We start from the raw sequence: 19255 nt of genomic DNA on the forward strand, positions 1-19255 counted from the left end.
AATCTTCCTCTTCTGATGAGTCCCTTTCTCCTTCTTCTTCTTCACAACTGGTGTCCTCATTAGGGTACTGTTCACCAGAAGAGGAGTTCCTAGAAGGTGATTCCTCACCAGAATACATTACATTTGGGGAAACAATTACCAAAATGAGGGAGTATTTGAAGTGGGATTCCACTCAAATGACAGAGATTCAAAAAAGATAAATATGGCCTTGTCCAGATGGAATCCCTTTCTCTCTCAGCCATCCCTCCAGTCATCCATGCGTACTTGGATGCCTTTGCCATATCCTCCAAAGCTCCTTATTCTCAGCCACCTACACCAGAGAGACCAGATAGGTTCTACAAAGTACCTGACAGCTGTAAATTTCTCATTAAACTCCTCTTGGCATACCCTACTGTAATTGCTTTTGCACTGGATAAGCAATCCAGACAGATTCCCTCCACTTCTTTGCTTTCATCAGATAAAGATAGCAAAAATGATGGACAGGTTAGGGAAGAAAATTTATACATCTTCAACCCTGGCCTTCAGAGTCATCAACTACCAAACTCATATGGTAAAATATGCCCTGGTTCTAGTATCCCTGGCCTTAGACCAACTCAGTTCTATTGCTGATTCCTCCAATAAAGCACAGTTTGCCTGTACCGTCCAGATCAGCTTCCTCTGCTTCTGTGTTTTGGAGGTACTCCTGGCTTGGGTTACAACCTCTGCCTGATGATTTTAAAAGTAAAGTCATGGATAGTCCACTTGATAACTGTTTTCTTTTTGGTGAACAGTGAGCAGAGCTTTTTTAAGATCGTGCAAGAAAGAAGCAGAGTTGCAGGACCTCAAGCATCTGTTTGTATCACCAGTGCCAAAGTTTCACAGAAACTTCCCTGCCAAACCCAGTTTTGTCAGGAAGGCCTCCACACCACCCTCTTCAAAACAAAGACAAGGTGCCAGGACATCATCCTCTGCCGGGCATACCTTACCTCAGTCTAGTCCTAGACAGCCCTTTCTTGACAGGCCCAACAATGTGCGACTGTCAGACCCCTACCAACAATCTTCCCCTTTCTGCTCGTCTTTCTCATTAGCTTCCCCTGTGGCAACACATCACCTCAGACATCTGGGTCTTATCTATAGTGGAAAAAGGATGTTTCGTGACATGGAAAGAAAAACCCATCCCAAAAGGAATCCCACATCCTCCAAAGGACCAGATTCACCTCATCCCACAGGTAATTCAGGATCTGTTCTGTCAGGGCACAATTCAAATGGTCCCATCTGGACAGGAAGGCCTAGGGTTTTATTCAAGACTTTTCTTAGTCCCAAGAAAGAATGGACCATAGACACCCATCCTGGACCTATCCCTCCTAAACCCCTTTCTCCATGTTCCCACTTTTCACATGCTCTCCCTTCAAACACTTCTACCATTGATCCCCAGTTATCTGTCCACTTTAGACCTGAAGGATGCATAGCTTCACATCCCCATTCACCCATCTTACCACAAATACTTAAGTTTTGTTGTGCAATCCTTGCATTATCTGTGTACTGCCTTGCCTTTTGGTTTGTCCACAGCACTAAGTGTATTCACAATATGCCAAGCTCCAGTGGTAGCCTTTTGTAGAACAAAAGGTGTTCAGATCTACCCTTACCTGGACGATTTCCTTATCCAGGCAGATCATCCAGATACCCTCCAAAGGCATTCACTATTCACCATTTCCCTCCTAGAAGCTTTAGGCTTCACCATCAAACCCAGCTCAAGTCCTCCCTGACCCCTTCTCAAGATTAGGTGTTCTTGGGTTGCAGAATAAGGACAGATCTGATGAAGGCCTTCATTTCACCAGAAAAGGTCACATCTTTAACCTCATACTTCAAGGACCTACTCCTAGCCAGCAGCATTTTGGCCAGGGAGTTTCTACACCTCTTGCGGTTCATGGCAGCCACACTTCCAATGCTGCCCTTAGCCAGGTTACACATGAGAAAGTTTCAGTGGTACCTGAAGAAGGTTTGGTCCCAACACACCCAGCCATTAGAATTTCAGATTCCCTTCCTTCCATGTCTCCAGAAAGAGATTTATTGGTGGATCCAGCAAGTTCAACAGAACCCAGGATTGCCTCTACAACCTCTCCCTGCGCATCAACAGATGTACACAGATGAATCAGACCTGTGGTAGGGCTCAACTATGAATGATCTGAAGCTTCAGGAACAGTGGGACTACCATCAAAGCAAAAAACACAAACATCAGGGAAATGACTGCCCTTATCCTAGCCCTAAAGACATTCCTTTCCTTCATACACCCAGGACCTCTAAAAATCTTCACAGACAACACCACAGTCCTCTGGGTACATCAACAAACAAGAGGGGACAAAATCCTACTTAATTTGCAAGCTGGTTTATCCAAGCTTAGGAGATGGCCACCCTCTCCAAGGTAATGCTGTAGGCAGTTTGCATTCCATCATAAAACCATGTTCAAGCCAATGCTGTCAGCAGGTCAATATCTCTGAACCACTAATGATGTTTCAAAGGGATGTGTTTCTAGATATAGTCCACCGATGGGGAACATCTCGTATAGATCTGTTTGCCTCACCTCAGAACAGACTACAACTGTTTGCACAAGGACACCCTCTCCTTAGGCATGGAGGGTGGATGCATTCTCGATTTCCAGGGAGGGGATGTTTCTTTATGCATTTCCCCCCTTCCCCCTCATACAGAATGTCCTACTGAAGATTCAACAGGACAATCCCAAAATCTTGCTGGTGATTCCCTTTTGGCCAAGGCAGCATTGGTTCCCCCTTCTTTTTTCACTAGCCAGGTGCAGTCACCACAAGTTACCTCACAAGGTGGACCTCATCACACAGGAGAAGGAATCTCTCATCCACCCACACCTACAAACCCTCAAATTGACCCTGTGGGTAATATATGTCTGATCCATTTTAGACACCTTTACTCAGAGGACGTGCTTTTGGTCCTGCAGGAGGCCAGGAAACCCACTACCCAGTGATCCTACCTATCTAAATGGAGAAGGTTCTCCCATTGGTGTCTTTACAAACAACTAGATCTTTTCAGGCAGATATATCTCTTGTTTTGTCTGTCTTGTGTGAATTAAAGAAAGAACTTTCATATTCCTCACTGAAAGTCCATTTATCAGCTCTTTCTGCTTGCTTACCTCTAAATCCGCCTTTGCTATCCAGATTAGAGGTATAGTTCTTTCTTAAAGGTGTGCTCCATATCAGGTCAGCAAGAAAACCTATCCCCCCCCTCCTTGAGACCTAAATTAAATTCTAGAAAGACTTGCCACTGCACTTTTTGAGCCAGCAGCGTCAGCTTACCCAACGATGTGCACTTGGATAACAGTGCTTCTAGTAGCCCTGATTTTGACTAGGAGGGTTTCAGAGCTACAGGCACTCATGGCTATCCCACCATACCTGATATTTCATAAGGATAGGGCCTGTCTTCGCACAAACCCATCCTTCATGACTGAAGTGGTCAGTGAACATTCGCTTAAGCAGTCCATCCACTTGCCCACCTTCTTTCCTTCTCCGTAGAATAACAGTGAGAGTGCTCCATTCCCTTGCTGTTCACAGACAACTTAGATTTTACCTGGACAAGATTAAGAATATCAGCAAGTCTAACCAGTTGTTTCCTTTCACCCCAGGGCTCTGGGGAAAGCTGTCTTCAAACAATTTCTTCCTGGATTTCTAGCACTACTACCTTCTGCTACTCTTTCCATGGCAAACACCTTTCATGCGCTGTGAGGGCCCACTCTACTAGGGCTGTTGCCTCCTCAGGGGCTTTTTTCAAAGGTTTAGATACAGCTACTATTCTAGAGGCAGCCACATGGTCTTCAGTCCACACCTTCACTAAACATTACAAGCTGGACTGTGTCTTCAAGGCTAGGGCAGGCTTTGCAAAAGCCATCCTGCGTGGTTTTGTAGAAGGTTCTTCTGCCACCACCCATAACACATGCTGAGCTTTGGTACTCTCCCTCATGTTTAGAATACTGCAACATGAGAACAGAAGGACACAGAATAGTTGTGTAAAATCTTACCATAACCATGGATGTTATTCTCTTCCATGTTTCAGTATTCCTATCCTTCCCTCCTACCTCCACTAAGACATCTACCTCCTCTTCTTCTTTATATTCAGTTTACTTTCCCTCTCTGGATAGACTGCTGTCCAACTGGGACATTCAGTTCTGAGGTATATGGGTGCGGACATTGCATTTATAGCCCACGGTTTATGGTACCTATGTTTAACGTCCCACGCACCATACAGCAGCCAGGCTAAGCTTTTGTATATGGGCTGGACATTCGGGTCGGCTCAGGCGAGGGTCCGTCATGTTAGAATACTGCAACATGGAAGAGAAGGACATCTGTCGTTATCTTAAGATTTTACATAACTATTCTTTTTCTTGTATATCTTTCTTTCCTTTTTATAATCTTTATAAATTTTAGGAATTTATCTTTAAATTGTTTCAATTTTTTTAGCTTATTCTTTTGAGTAGTCTTTAATACCAATGTTGGTATTACTGTCTATTAAAGTACTTTTTAGTACTCTTTAAATTACTGTTTATAAATTTTTCCTTTTCTTTAAAAAAAAAAATCTTTTCTTCTAACTTCTTTTTATTTCACCATTATGATTGATACATTTTTGGGTTTTAAAAAGTGCATGGCCTGTGGCCACAAAATTCCTAATTCGGGTGCATATTCAAAGTGTGAATATTGTTTAGGGCCGACTCACCTCAATGCCGACTAGCATTTGTAAGGGGTTTAATTACCAGTGCCCTGATTGATAGAAAAAATAGTCTGATTCTTGGGGGTTTTCTGCCCTCTGAAACTGCTTCTATGTCTCAACCCCCCAAACGAATGGATAAGAGAGGCACTCAAAACAAGAGGATCTCATAAAAGGTCTTCAGAGCCGACAATGTCTACTGCATCAGCTCAGTCTTCAGAAAGTCCTCTGAAACATGCTAAAAATTGGATCCAAAATCTAGACCAGAAAAATCCCACAGATCCACTCACCTCCAGTATTATTGGATTCGATTATCTCTCTGCTCCCATCACCCTTTTTGAAATATCCCCAGCACCATTCAAGACTTTCGTCCACAACCTCATCCATTCAAACTTCCAAGAGTCTTAACAGAAGCTGATGTGGACAGGATGATGATGAAATTCCTCAAGAGGTAGATTCAAATAGAAGCCCTTCTGGCTCCGACCCCATCGGGTTCAGAGAACTTTGCCAGTACTTTGTCTCCATCGTTAGGTACTTCAATCCGGACATCAGTTTCAGAGCCATCTGATCTGAAAGTCCTGGAGTATTCTGCCTCTGATATGAAGATTTTAGCATCTTTGACTGATGTTGTCTCTGAGTGGTCCAGTGCTGATGAGCACTTTGGAACCAGGTGACTCTCAGAGCTGTAGCATCAGCACCGGCGCCAGGATGTTGGACTGTACTCCGATGCTGTCGAAGCCATCTATGCTCCTTGGAGCATCAGGACTGGACAGCTTGGCTCTTACTCCTTCCTCAAGTAGTTTGCCTTCTGTGCGAAGGGAGACAATGGTCCTTAAGTATGCCTTATTGGATCTGTTTGTTAGTCTTCTCCAGGGCATTCTGCCTTAGAGGTAGTGGAGAGAGCTTTCAGTGTTCTTAGAGTTCGAACTTCTCTTCCCTCTTTGTCTCTGACTACGCATTTCCATTTGATTCTGTGTCCTGAGCCTCAATCATCTGTTCCACTGGGAGAATCAGTCCATACCAGTCTCCAGACAACCCAGCCAGGGTAATGTAATCTCTTCTGACACTTCTCCAGGGTATCCCACCGAAGAGTTCCCTAGGAAGAGAAAGTTAGACTCTCCACAAGTCTGTCACAGAGGACACTGACTTTGATGAAGGGGAAGGGGAGGCTGGTTCAGTCACTTCCATAAGAAGACATGACTGGATGCGCTTTTGTGATTTTGCAGAACCCTTCAAATCTTCCTTTGTCAGTGCTCCTTTTGACAGAAGTTCCTTATTTGGCCCAAAAGTTAAAGAAACAGACTCTCTAGGTATGAGCAAGAAGGAAAAACCCTGTCTGCTGTGGGCATGCATTTTTCAACTCCCTCAGTGGACCTTTTCTTTGAACCAACGAGGCGTATGGTAAATGTGGCTCAATTAGTCCAAAGGTCCCTTCTGATATCCATGTGGAGACAGTTCCTCATGGGGCAGAGAGGGGGAACTCTAATGGAAGACTGCTGCAGAGATGGCCTGCATAACCAGGGGTCTAGGGATACTTTCTCTGACAGATCCCATCAGCGCTTTTGAAAGGGAGGCCCAACAGTCGTCCTCTGGGAGTAGTGGGGGGGGGGTGCTGCTTATCCCTGCACCTTAGAGCCTGGTTAGAAATTACAAAAGATTCATGGGTGCAGAGGATAAATATCCAGAGGTTATACAATACGATTTATCATCCACCTCTGCTAGTAGTAAACCAAATCCATGATGATCCACCCAATCAGGGGGAAGCAGCAGCAGTAGAAATAAGCTGCTAGAAGAGAGTCATCCAAGAGATACCCCCAACCAGAGTCAGTCCCGAACTTAGATTTTTTTTTAGTGCCAAAGAAAACAAGGGACTGGAGACCAATCTTGGATTTCAGCAAGCTAAATTGTTAATTTCATTATATAAAGTTCTGGATGGTCACTTTTCAGTCCATTATATCTTTTCTACACAAGTAAGACTGGATGGACGTGATAGATCTTCAGGATCTGTACTACCGTAAAAAATGAACAGGTGGTCCAGGAGATGTCCACAGTTCTGGCTGGAAGCCATTCATTGCCAATTCAGAGCTCTGGCCTTTGGTCTCATCACAGCCCTCAGGGTGTTTACCAAGTGTATAGCAGTAGATGTTATGTGATCCTATCTCGCCTACATTCTGAATGATGGGTTAAGTCTCTTACTGGCTGAGCTTACCATATCCCAGGATGCACCACTACCAGTCCCCAGATCTGAGTTAAGTAGTGATTATTTCACTAGTTTTTCTGTCAGGATTTTCTTCATTCTCTACAAAAGCTGTTTTAACAGCTATTCTTGTGTTTAGAGTGTGTTTGACAAAATTCACTTGGTGAATTCTTGTGTTGTGAGTGGCTAGGAGTACCTCTTGTCTGGGAAGGCCTTTCCGGTCTTTTTATTTGAGGTGACTTGGTTCTGTTTCAAATCATTTATATTTCTCTTCTTTAAAGAAGAACTAACAGAGAGAAATTATTACATTTACAGAGTTTGTGCTGTGTTTGACTAACTCAGAGTATTGCGAGTGATAACTGTAAGCCTATTCTAGGTGTGTCATCAGTGTTCTTTACAGTTACTTTCTGAAAATTTCTATAATGTCTCAGAATCCTAGGCCAAATGTGTAAAATGTAGCTTCAAAATGTCCATCAGCTATGTGTGCTTAGGGGCAAAGCATTTACAGGAATCATGTAGTGTATGTCACGCTTTTTCCTCAAGGGTCCTCCAGGAGAGGAAAAATAAATTAATTCTTAAGGGATTAATTAAACCTTCTTCGAAGAAGCTTTGGCATCCTCTCCTTCTCCGCCAAAACCAGTCCGTCGGATCGATCGCTAAGAAACAAAGGCAGGCCTCTCATCTCCGGCTCCACTGCCTCGGAGCCGACAAAAGGTGCCAGCTCAGACAAGTCCACCTCGGCACCGATGGAGCCCTTTGGGGCCGAGAGAGAAGCCGTCCCGGACCCGTTCTTTCCCTCTCGGTCTCGAGGATGTCAGATTCTGATACCCATTGCCATTCCTCCTCCGACTGGGCTGGACCGGGGTGATGTTTGGGACCTATCCCAGGATTCTGGGGTCCGGCCATCTCCCGGCTTTACCGGCACCTTCCCTAGGCGTGGAGACTGGGTCTTTGGCAGTTCCCCTGTCCCTGAGGTTACCCTCCTGAGGGTTCTTCTGAGCTGTAAGGAAGAGATCGTGCAAGAGGAAGCACGTGGACTCCCCGAGTCTATTACTTCAGACACTGATCTGGATGATGCAGAGGGTCCCCCAGGTCGTCCTCTGATGATGTCTCCTTTGCAGACATCTTAGAGATCCTCAAACAGGCTGGATATCCAACCCCTCTACTGGACGAGTCAGTGCTCCTCAAGGCCTTTGGGGCTCAGCCCTCCGCCTCCTGGGTGTCTCGTGGAACCAGTCCCTTCTCGTCCAAATAAATTTTTGTCTGCTCCCGAAGGAGTTCTAGATGCCATGGTGGTGGCATCTGCTAGCAGGAGGCCAGCGTCCATCCATCCTCCTAATAAGGAGTCTAGGAGTATGGACAGGCGCACCCTGACTTCAGCGGCCTTTACTTTAAGGTCTCTGAATTGGCACATTTTACCAGGCTTCAGAGGGATCTGGTCAAGGAGTTGTCAGATTCCTCTCGGGTAACCTACCTGAGCAGCTAGCCCAGTCGGTTAGCTCTCAGTTTGCTATCCTCGATCAATTTCTAACTTCGTCCATGAGGCTCATTTCCGAGACAAGCCTGGCTAGGCCTTCAAGTCTTCCTTCGCGGCGCTCCCTTTGATGGGTCCTCCTTGTTTGGACCCAAGGTTAAAGACACCCTTACCGCTGTGAGCAAGAGGGAAAAACTTTATCTGCGTAGGTGCCCGTTATTCCACTCCTTCGGCCTTACCCCAAGGCTAAGGAGGAAAAAAAATGTGGCGAAAATCCCGTAAGTTTTTCTCCCAACAGCAGGAAGATTCCCTTCCAGAGGCAGAGCTGGAGACCTTGAGTCTTTTCGTGGCTCTTCAGCCTCCCACACATCATGAGGGATTGCCCGGCTGTGCTGCTCGTGCCAGTCGGGTGTCGTTTGCCAAGCACCTAAAAGCCTGGGAGTCAATCACTCAGGACAGATGGGTGCAGGTTACACCATCCCATTCGGACCCACCACCCAGTCAAAGGGAAATGGCAGCCGCTTTAAAGCTGCTAGAAAAGGAGTCATCCAACGGTCCCCACAGACCAGATCGGATCAGGAAATTACTCCAGGTTCTTTTAGTGCCAAAAGACAGGGGACCTGAGACCAATATTGGATCTCAGCAGACTGAACCAATCACAATCCATTCTCCCATTGTTGGAGAAGGATGTTTGGATGTGCTCCATAGACCTCATATTATCACATACCGATACATCAGGCGTCAGGAGGTATCTGCGCTCAGCCTGGGAGTCAGTCATTACCAATTTTGCTCTGCCCTTTGGTCTCACCACAGCCCCCAGGGTGTTCACCAAGTGTTTGGCAGTAGTGACGGCTCACCTGAGAAGTCTTGGATTCCAAGTGTTTCCCTATCTGGACGACTGGCTCCTGACTGCCACCACCAGGCATCTACTAATGGACAACCTCAAAGCCACCATCTCCCTGGGTGTTACCCTGGGGATTACATTCAATTGGTCAAAGTCTGTCTTGCTGCCCTCTCAGCATAAAGTTCATAGGAGCAGAGATAGACTCAAGATTGACGCGTCTTTCTTCCTGCGCGAAAGGATCCAAACTTTACAGGGCCAAGTTCAAGCTCTGATCTCGAGATCCAAAGCCCCAGCCAGGATGGTTCTACAAGTTCTAGGCTCAATGTCTGCCACGGTTCTTTAGTCCCTCTGGCAAGATTGCACATGAGGATTCTTCAGTGGCTATTGTCAACGCAATGGTCCTTTCAGGATCTTCCCTCAATCATCACATCATGATTACGGATATATGCAAAGGGACCTTCGCTGGTGGCTTCACACATCCAATTTGGATCAAGGAAACCCCTTTCTTCTTCCCCCTCCAGTGGTTACCCTGGCGACAGATGCCTCCCAGCTAGGGTGGGGGCATTGTCTGGGCAGGCTAGTTCAGGGCTCCTGGCTTCGCTCTTCTCCACATCAATGTGTTGGAGATGAGGGCTGTACTTCTATCCCTACAAGCCTTACACAAGTTTCTTCCTCAGGGCATCATCGCCATCCACACAGACAACATAGTCGGTGGTTTGGTATCTGAACAAACAAGGAGGGACCAGATCATACCCCTTTGCAGAGTGGTGTGGGAATGGGCTGTAGCTACCAACCAACGCTTGGTAGCAGACCACCATCCCGGAAAGTCAAATATATTGGCAGACAAATTGAGCAGGACAATTCTCTCTCACGAGTGGTCTCTAAACCACACAGTAGCAGCTCAGGTTTTCAGGAGATGGGGATGCCGTCCATTAAACACCAAGTGCCAAAGGTTCTTCTCCTTGATCCCACATCAGGGAGTACCAGCCATGGATGCTCTAGCACCAACCTTGGCCACAAGGGGGCTATATGCCTTTCCTCAATTCCGCTTCTTCCCAGAGTTATTCAAAAGCCTCTCAACTGGGGTCTTCAATGATTGGACTTTAGACCTGATTCCGGACTTGTAATCCATCAGTCGGGACTTCGACATCAGTCCACCACTAACAAATTGTACCTTAGTAAGTGAAAGAGGTTTATCTATCTGGCTCACTCAAGGGGCTTAGACCCTATCACTGCTCCTGTCCCAGAGGTCTTAAAATTTTTAACATCCTTGTTTAATCAGGGATCTTCTGTCTCAACTATTAAAGTCCAACTAGCGGCTATCTCTAAATTCCCACGAATCCATGGATCCTCCTTTGATGAGCAGCAGACATAGCAAAACTTTCATTAAAAAGTGCGAGCCTATTAAGACCACCAATTTTTCATCCTGCACCTATCTTGATTTGGTGGTTAAAATATCTGTCTTGGAAAACTGCCTTCTTAGTTGCAATCTTCAAGCCCTGTCTATTAAGCCACCGTACTTGATTTTCCACAAGGATAGAGTATCACTTAGGCCTAATCCATCCTTTGTCCCAAAGGTCTGTTCTAGTTTCTGCCTCCAACAATCTCTAGAGCTACGTTTTCTTCCCAAAATTCTCCAATGAAGCAGAATACACTCTTCATAAATTGGATGTTCACAGGCAGTTACGCTTCTATTTAGACAGGACTCAGCAAACCGTAAGTCAGACCAGTTGTTTGTGTCCTTCTCAGATAATAAACTGGGCCAAACCATCACAAAAGCTACTATCTCAAAATGGATCAGAGATTGCATAACTCAGACTTATTCTTCTTGAATAAGCAACTTACAACATCTATCAAGGCTCATTCTACCAGAGCTATGGCTACTTCTATAGCTTTTCATTCCAATCCGCACTTTTTTCTTTCACACTACAAAATTGATGTGGCATAGAGGGGCGAGCTCATTTTGGTTCCACGGTACTCAGGAGTGTTTTCCAGTGAGCCACCCAGGATTCAGGTGCTGTACTCACCATAACTTCAGATGTTTGGGATTGCCTTGGAGATCAGAAGAGATTGATTTTGAGTTCTACTGTTTTATCTTGTTGTTTCATCTGATGTTATATAAGCAGGGGTGTGTGCATGTGCATGTATGCGGACAAACTAGATCTGGGGACTGGTAGTGGTGCATCCTGGGATATGGTAAGCTCAGCCAGTAAACCCATCATTCAGAATGTAGGCGAGATGGATCCCAAACATCTGAAGTTATGGTGAGTACATAACTAAAAGTTGCATCTCACTTGAAACTGCAGGGATTCCAGGTGTTTCCATATCTGGACAACTGGCTCTAACCAGGCATTATCTGATTCAAGCCTGGGACTACTTACTCCAGTTATGCTCTCGTTCTTTCAATTACAACAGATCTCAACTCAAACCAACTCAGGTATTGGAATTCATCTGTTCGGTACTGTCACTCAACTTCTCTCCCTCTGTCCAGGGTTCAAACATTTCAGTTAAGTTCCAGGTCAAACAAATCATTCAAGGTTCTTCTCGTTCAGCTCGTCTGATCCTCCAAGCATTGGGATCCCTGTCAGTGACAGTCATTCTAGTACCGCTGGCAGCATACCATATGAGAAAATGGACACTCGCACCTCCGTGGTCCCTTCTTCAACAACCATTATCCAGTCCAATCAAAATAACTCAAGCTTTCAAAAAATACCTTCTGTGGTGGATCCATTCCAGTTAAAATAAGGCCGTCCCTTTGTTCTCCCTCAACCCAAGGCCACAGTGACCACGGGCACTTCTCATGTTGGGTGGGGGGCACTTTTTAGAAAGGATGGTCCGAGGCACATGGTCCCCTGAAGAGGCCAACACTCATCAGTATCCTGGAGATGAGAGCCGTCTTCCTAATCTCCCCTGTCACCATCCCCCTCCTTGCTTTACTCTTGGAAAGATCAAAGAATGTTTCAGGAATTGCTGTTCCTTTGTTTGAGTCTCAGATTCTGTTGTATCATTTCTTACTGCTTTGCAGGTATAAGGGGCAGCAAACAAGATCTGAGGTATGTTAGATGACTAAGGCATTATGGGTAAGGGAGAAGCACGAGAGTTTTTGTTCATAAGCTGGAAGAAACGGCCAAGTAAGATCCAGTGATTGGATCCAACTCCAACAGCTGAGGAAAAATAAAAATGGACAACACATAGGGAATGTTATGTTTGTAACTTTTTTTTTTAACCTAATGGCAGTCACTTGTGCTGTTTATGTGCATCTTTAAGTATTGTCCATTCTATTTAATGCTTCATTGTTATATAATGTATGCAGTAGGAAATTAACTGTTAGTAGAAATTCATTTTTCTGTACAACTTGTCACTTATGGGTACATGTTTGTATAGTATGTTGTGAGCTTTACTATATCTACTATACTGCATTACTGTGTGAAGAATTATTTTTCATCTGGATGTCATCTGAAAATGGGCTTTGTCTAGTGGACCCTTCAGGTTAACATAGTAAAATTAATAACCAAGAACTGTGTGCACAGGCAATTTTAAATAATTGAACATTGAAACATAAACAATCTCAGATGATGTCTTCTCTGAAATTGCGGAGTGTAAGAATGTTTTCATTTTTTGACCAAGCTATGCTGAGAATTGTTTTTAACCTTTTTAGCACAACACCTCAAGTTCTAAGCCCCACCATAGCTGCTGCACCAAATGCAATGCCCAGGAGGAGTTCTCGCTTATTTACCAGTGCTAGTTCTACAGCCAAGGTAACATATCTAGTTGTGTTGGTAAATCAAAAAACAGTTATGGCTGCTTGATATGGTCTTCATTCCTTTTAGGTTACTGTTGGTCATGGCAGATATTTCATACTGTAGATCAGTGGTTCTGAAACTTTGCAAGCTGGAGGAGCGCTTTTATAAAGGAAATATTTTTGCGGACGCCCTATAGGTGGCTGTACACACATGTTATGTTTGGCTCAACCTCCCATTCAGCCCCCCCCCCCCCCCACTCACACACACACACACACCCCCCCGACTCAGTGTCCCATTACTTGGATGTCCTTCGTGTTTCAATGTTGCAGTCATCACATTTGGGTTATCTGCTTGCAGTAGCCCTCAATCGGCCTGATTATCAAAGTCTTGGGTCCTGCGTTAGTTGCTGTCTCATCTTCCATGATGTCAGGTAGTCAGGGGGTATAAAGCATGCAGCAGATGCCATTACATAAGTCTTTCTTGCCGTGCGGTGCCCCAAAGCAGAAGCAGTTCGCAAGTGCCTGTCGGCCGACTCCTGAAATTTTCATTTTCGAGTTTCAGAACCGAAGTCTTCAACTAAGCTAAGTACCCCATTGGGGAAACTTTTTCTTGCTCTAAACCGATGTCAGTAAAAGTTAATAGTTGTATTTCTTGTGGAAAGCAAATACCTCATAAAGATTTCCATTCATACTGCATTCCTTGCCTAGGCCCCCAGACCATGACGTACCTCGATGTCGGTTTTGTGCCCTATTTAAACAACAAACTATTTGTCGTCGGTATATTTATGCTTCTAAATATTTTGGTACTCAGTTCAATTATCCAGAAATGGCTTCGGGAAGCCACCCGACTACCGACGCAAAGATAAAGACAGAGACAGACCGCCTAGATGTTCATCGTGTTTCACTGTTGCAGTCATGACTGTAGGGGTTCTCCCCTGCCGGCAGGCAGCCCTCGGTCGGCCAGAATTCCAAAGTCTGGGTCCGGCGTCAGCTGTTCATCCATGCTCCCTGACGTCAGAGCGCCAGGAGTACAAAGCTGACAGCCGACGCCATCTTCTCCAGTTTTTCTTGCCCCAGATGTCAGGAGTCCCAAAATGAAAAAGGTCCCATAACCTTTGCAAATACACCTCAAAAGAATGGTGAAGAAAGGAAATACACAAAAGTAAAAATAAGAGGGGACAGGAGGGAGGGAAACCAAGACTGCAACAGTGAAGACACTCGAACATCTACATTTATGGTAGGTGTACACAACTGTACTATGTTCATCGTGTTTCACTGTTGCAGTCATGACTGTAGGGTAGAATCCCAAAGCTGAAAGAAAGGGAGGTGGTCATAAAGAAGAAGGGGCGGCTAAAAGGCCCTGCAAGACTGCAGCGGCAAAGCCTGCCCTAGACTTAGAGTAGAAAGGTAGATTGCAGTGCTTAGAAAAAGTATGCACTGAACTCCAAGTTGCAGCTTCCAAAATGTCTTTGGTAGGAACTCCCCTGAGGAAAGCCGCAGAAGAGGCAGCAGCTCTGGTGGAATGAGTCCGTATACTCCCTGGGATTTGCTTTCCATGGTGTGAATAACAAAATCTAATTCCATGAGCAATCCATTTAGAAATGGTCTGGTTTTGAAATGGCTTTACCTTGGGAACTTGAAGCATAAGAAACAAACAATTGTTCTGATTTTCTGATGTCCTTGGTTCTGTCCAGGTAAAAACGTAGTTGTCTGTGCACATCCAAGGAATGTAAGATCCTGTCAGTGTTTAAAGTATTGAAAAATTTTTTTTGTTTTTGCACAGAACAGATATCTTTCCCTGGGAAAGAAATTGATGTTCTGTCAGTTCGCTCTTTTGAGATTTAGAACATTTCAGTTTGATGAAATCGCATTCGGCTTTTTCAACAATCAATATTCTGATATAGACCTGGTATTACAGGGTACCTGACTCTCGCAAGTTCCTAATTAAAAGTCCTCCTGCGGATTCTGAGACCATTTCACAGGGACCCAAGGGCATTAAGGCCTACTACTACTACTACAATGATTACAGATATTTGGATTTCATTTAAAACTTTTATTTAAAATTTTATAGCACAAATACTGATAGACATCTGCTAAAGCTAAACAAATCAGTGCCGTCTCACAATGAAAACAAACTTAACATTAAAACTTCTTTGCATTTGAAACTCACATTCACTGAAACAACACTGAAACCCACTTTCAAAGAAAGTGTATATGGCCAGTGTCGGATTGTTTACCTTTGGGTTGTTTTCAAGGCATAGGTCCCTTGGGAACATTTTTAGCACCATGCAAAAGTTCTTTGATTCACCTTCCTGATTGTATAGTTAAATTTTACAATACATTAATTAAGTTATATGCCTTTGTGTAATACAGCACCATTTGGTAGAGTTTGTTTTAAAGCTGTAGTTTTGCACATTTTTCCATTAAGCAATGAAATGAAACATATGAAGCAATAATGACAAAACTGCTCCATTCAGAACATTTCAACCATAAAAGACCACTCAAACTTCTGTCATTACAATCCACCAGTAACAAGTCAATATGCACAATCTCTGCAGAAGTAAAAGGCATCTGAATAACTCCACCTTAGAGGTCTGTAACTAATGAAAAGGTTGCTGCTAGCGAGCAACTTTATATTTCAATGTTACATCTGCAAATTCAGTGTGTGTGTTGCCCTTGAAAAATAAATTGCCTACTTAAGTTAAAAAAAAAGTAACCTGGTAATATTGCGTGGATGGCAGACTGAAAATACAACCCTATATCAGCAATCCATCTATTTGCTGTAGGAGTACATCTACACACCTATCTGCCTCTCTCCCTCTTATATACACACACACACCTATCTGCCTCTCTCCCTCTTTATGCACACACACACACACACACACACACACACACACACACACCCCTATCTGCATCTCTCCCTCTTTATGTATACACACACACCTATCTGCATCTCTCCCTCTTTATGTATGCACACACACCTGCCTTTCTGCCTCTATCCCCCTTGCACACACACACACACACACACACACACACACACACACACACACACACACACACACCTATCTACCTCAATACACACACACCTATCTGCCTCTCTCCCTCTTTACATAGACACACACACCCCTATCTGTATCTCTCCCTCTTTACACACACACACACGCACCTATCTGCCTCCTCACACACACACACACACACACTGTACTTCTCAACCTGTTCAGCACAAAAAAATCTGGATAAAGCTTGTCATAATGGGGAGGGCGACAGAGGGTCAAAACTAAGGACACATTTTAAATGTTGCTCTTCAAACTTAAAAAGTTGCCAGAACCACAAGTTTTGCATTAGTATGAATTTTCTGAAGGATATGAAGTCTGAAGCGCAAACGTCTGCCATTATTTTCTGTCTTCAGTCCAAAACGATTGACCACGGATTATGAGAAACAGACCAAATGAGGCACAAATCTGGATATTTGACAGCTACCCTCCTTTTTATTTAAACATGGATTAAAATATAAATACCTTCAGGGCAGGGTCTTTCCACAAGATTGTCAGTGTCACCTTGGCAGTAATTTCCATTAGCAGCGGCCATCATAAATCAAGGAACTTACTTGGAGGGAACAGAAGAGTTGTTGAAATTTTCCTCCAAGTTCTAACTGCTAGGCAAAAAATACAGGGCAAGTGAGCAGCTGCTCAGTGTGAGCTGCAAACGCAGAAGTTTATCTTTGTTATCTTGTCTAAAAACTCAGGGCAAGTAGCTGTTTAGCCACAATCGCGGAAATTAAGAAGCTTAGCTACAGACAGGAAAGTGTCTCTCTCTCTCTCTCTTTTTTTTTTTTTTTTTTTTTTAAAAGTTGACTGTGCTGGGCGGCGCAGTTTCCTTTTTCCGCAGACCACAGTTTCGGAAACGCTGCTGTAGATAATCATCTTTTATATTTCTTCCTATAAAATCTTTGACACTCAATTTTTTCTACTTAACTGTGTTATTGTCAAAGTTGAAGTAATTTCACTGCTCCTTAAGATGAACAGAGACATGTAAGTTGTCATTCTTATGTAGATAGAATTTCAAGAGCATGATTACATCATTTGAGTACAGTCCATGTAACTGAAAATACATTTATGCTTAAAGAACTCGTACAGATTCTCTCAACAGAGCAACATATTCAGCAGGATGCTGTCAGATGGGTGCAGTCAGAGATTTTCTTAATGTATTAGACACATGATATTGGATGGCGGTGGTTTTTGCTTTGCTTTCTGGATCCATGTTACCTCTTGATTCCATGTCTCAGTTGGTAATCAGTAGAAGACAGGGCTGGGTAGGTCTAAGCTTATATCTGTCACAAATATTTATTTAAAATAAATAATTAATGCATTAGTTGAAGGTCAAGTGGGTAACTAGAAGGAACATCTACAAAGCTCTTTATATAGTGGCAAAATAGTTAGTTTCATCTAGAAGTGTTGAATAGGGGGCTGGATGAGTAAAATTTTGAAGTCTTCAACCTGACATTAGAACTTTTCTTTTTAAACATTGACTGACTAAATTAATGGACATTCATCATTTTAAAACCTAGTTGTTTGTTCTAACTTCACAGAAACCTTGCTTGTTACCTGGTCATTTTTTTCCACTATGTAGCATAATGAGCATCATAAGGATCACTGCTTCAGGAATTAAATTCATGGGGGTTTAGTTACAGACAGATGTCCGCTCCTGACTTGATCTTTTTTTTAAGCAATGTAACATCACTTTGGCATGTGAAAGCTGCAGTCTCAAGACATGGCAATTTGGGGGAAGTGATTCTAATATGCATTGTGCCTCCCTTTCTCTCTATTTCTTCCTCTGTGTTTTTGCTGCCCAAAGATTGTGCTTACCCTGCTATACCTTGTTATAGTAATTCACAGGCCTATTGCTCTTTGAAGTAATGAGGGCATTCTTTGAATATTATTATCAGTAAAAAAATTAAAATGGAATGTTATGAACAAAAATTTGAAATAGTTAAAAGGAGGATGATCATTATACTGATTGCTTTTGCAGTAACCTTAGTTTATATGAGTTATATACTGCCAAGGATGTAACAGCTGACCAGCTTTCAAAGCTTAAAGGCATCTTCCATGTGCCCAAATCATTAGAAATCTCAAGCTGAACTGTCTAAAATTCAGGTTTGGGCGCTAAGCTCTTCAAAACTTTCCTGCTGTTGGAGAGTGGTCCTCTTTGCGGTTTCTAGGGTTAATGATCTGTTTATGCTGTTCATTGATGTGCAGATAAATTCTGTTTTGGTGAAAAATACCATCCACATTTAATTTTTACTATTAAGCTTCCTAACCGGGAAAGTAAACATTATTTTTTGACTAGGAGTTTGTTTTTAACTGACCGTCACAAGACTTAACTGTATGTTTAAAAGGGATCACACTTTTTTTCAGTTTAAAAGTTGTTAAAACATTTTAAATCTATTTTTTTCTGTGGAGGAACTGTTTATTTTACTTTATGGAGTTGGCAAAGTGTATTAAAATGCTTTTCACTGTGTTTTTGCTTGGGAAAAGTGACTTTTAGGGGCTTTACATTTACTGGACATGTGCTCCATAGTTTCCTGGGAAAGAGAGACTATTTTCAGCATGACCATGGAACAAACTACAGGTCCCACAGTTGATCACTTTTCCAGACACAAAAAGAAAAAGTTAAGCAAACTGCCTTTGCCACCACAGCAGACTAGCAGTTTGACTCAGCCACAGGTCATTGACTCTGTTGTGGCTAAATCTCTGTTCCTCAGATCACTCATCTTTTTCCCCAGATTCCTCTAGTGTAGCACCTACCACCAGTATGGACTGACTGTTAGCCACATCCCCTGTGGTTGTTGTGGTCCCCTCAGTGGCTGAGCAAGAGAGAGAGAGACTCTTGTTGGTCTTGGGAGAAGGGACAGGTAAGATACCGCTGTTCATTCAGAATGTTGTGCCTATGCCTGGGGAAGCTGTTACTGACATAAATTTGTTTGCCCAAATGTTCCTGTCAAAAATAATGAAAAGCTAAACGTTTGTGTACTTCTGCACATGTTTCTGTGAACAGGAGTAGTTTATTAAGCCTGGCTTAGGGTCTTGTTGGTTGGTACTATTGACCCTTCCTATTAGATGGTTTTCTGGTAAAAGGAAACAGATTCCTTTTTTCCTGTATAAGTTCATGATTCTGAATCTGGACAGGAAGATGAAAGGGAGAGATGCAGGGTTTTCTCCTCAGATTCCCTATTCAGACTGATTAGAGCATGGGCATCTGAATCTCCTTGTGAGGGGATTCTTTCTCTTGAGACAA

General features: G+C 43.4%; 1 protein-coding gene across 1 annotated transcript in view; it reads left to right on the top strand.

Moving 5' to 3' along the window:
* CDC27 (cell division cycle 27) overlaps positions 1-19255 on the top strand; it is a 2763676-nt gene that overhangs the window by 1458760 nt on the left and 1285661 nt on the right. The window contains exon 15 of the mRNA XM_044055179.1: positions 12878-12977. Coding sequence (XP_043911114.1) covers positions 12878-12977 — 100 coding nt within the window. The remainder of the gene's footprint in view (positions 1-12877; positions 12978-19255) is intronic.

Source organism: Protopterus annectens, chromosome 13.part0, assembly GCF_019279795.1.
Source record: "Protopterus annectens isolate FY-2018-M chromosome 13.part0, PAN1.0, whole genome shotgun sequence".
NCBI lineage: Eukaryota > Metazoa > Chordata > Ceratodontiformes > Protopteridae > Protopterus > Protopterus annectens.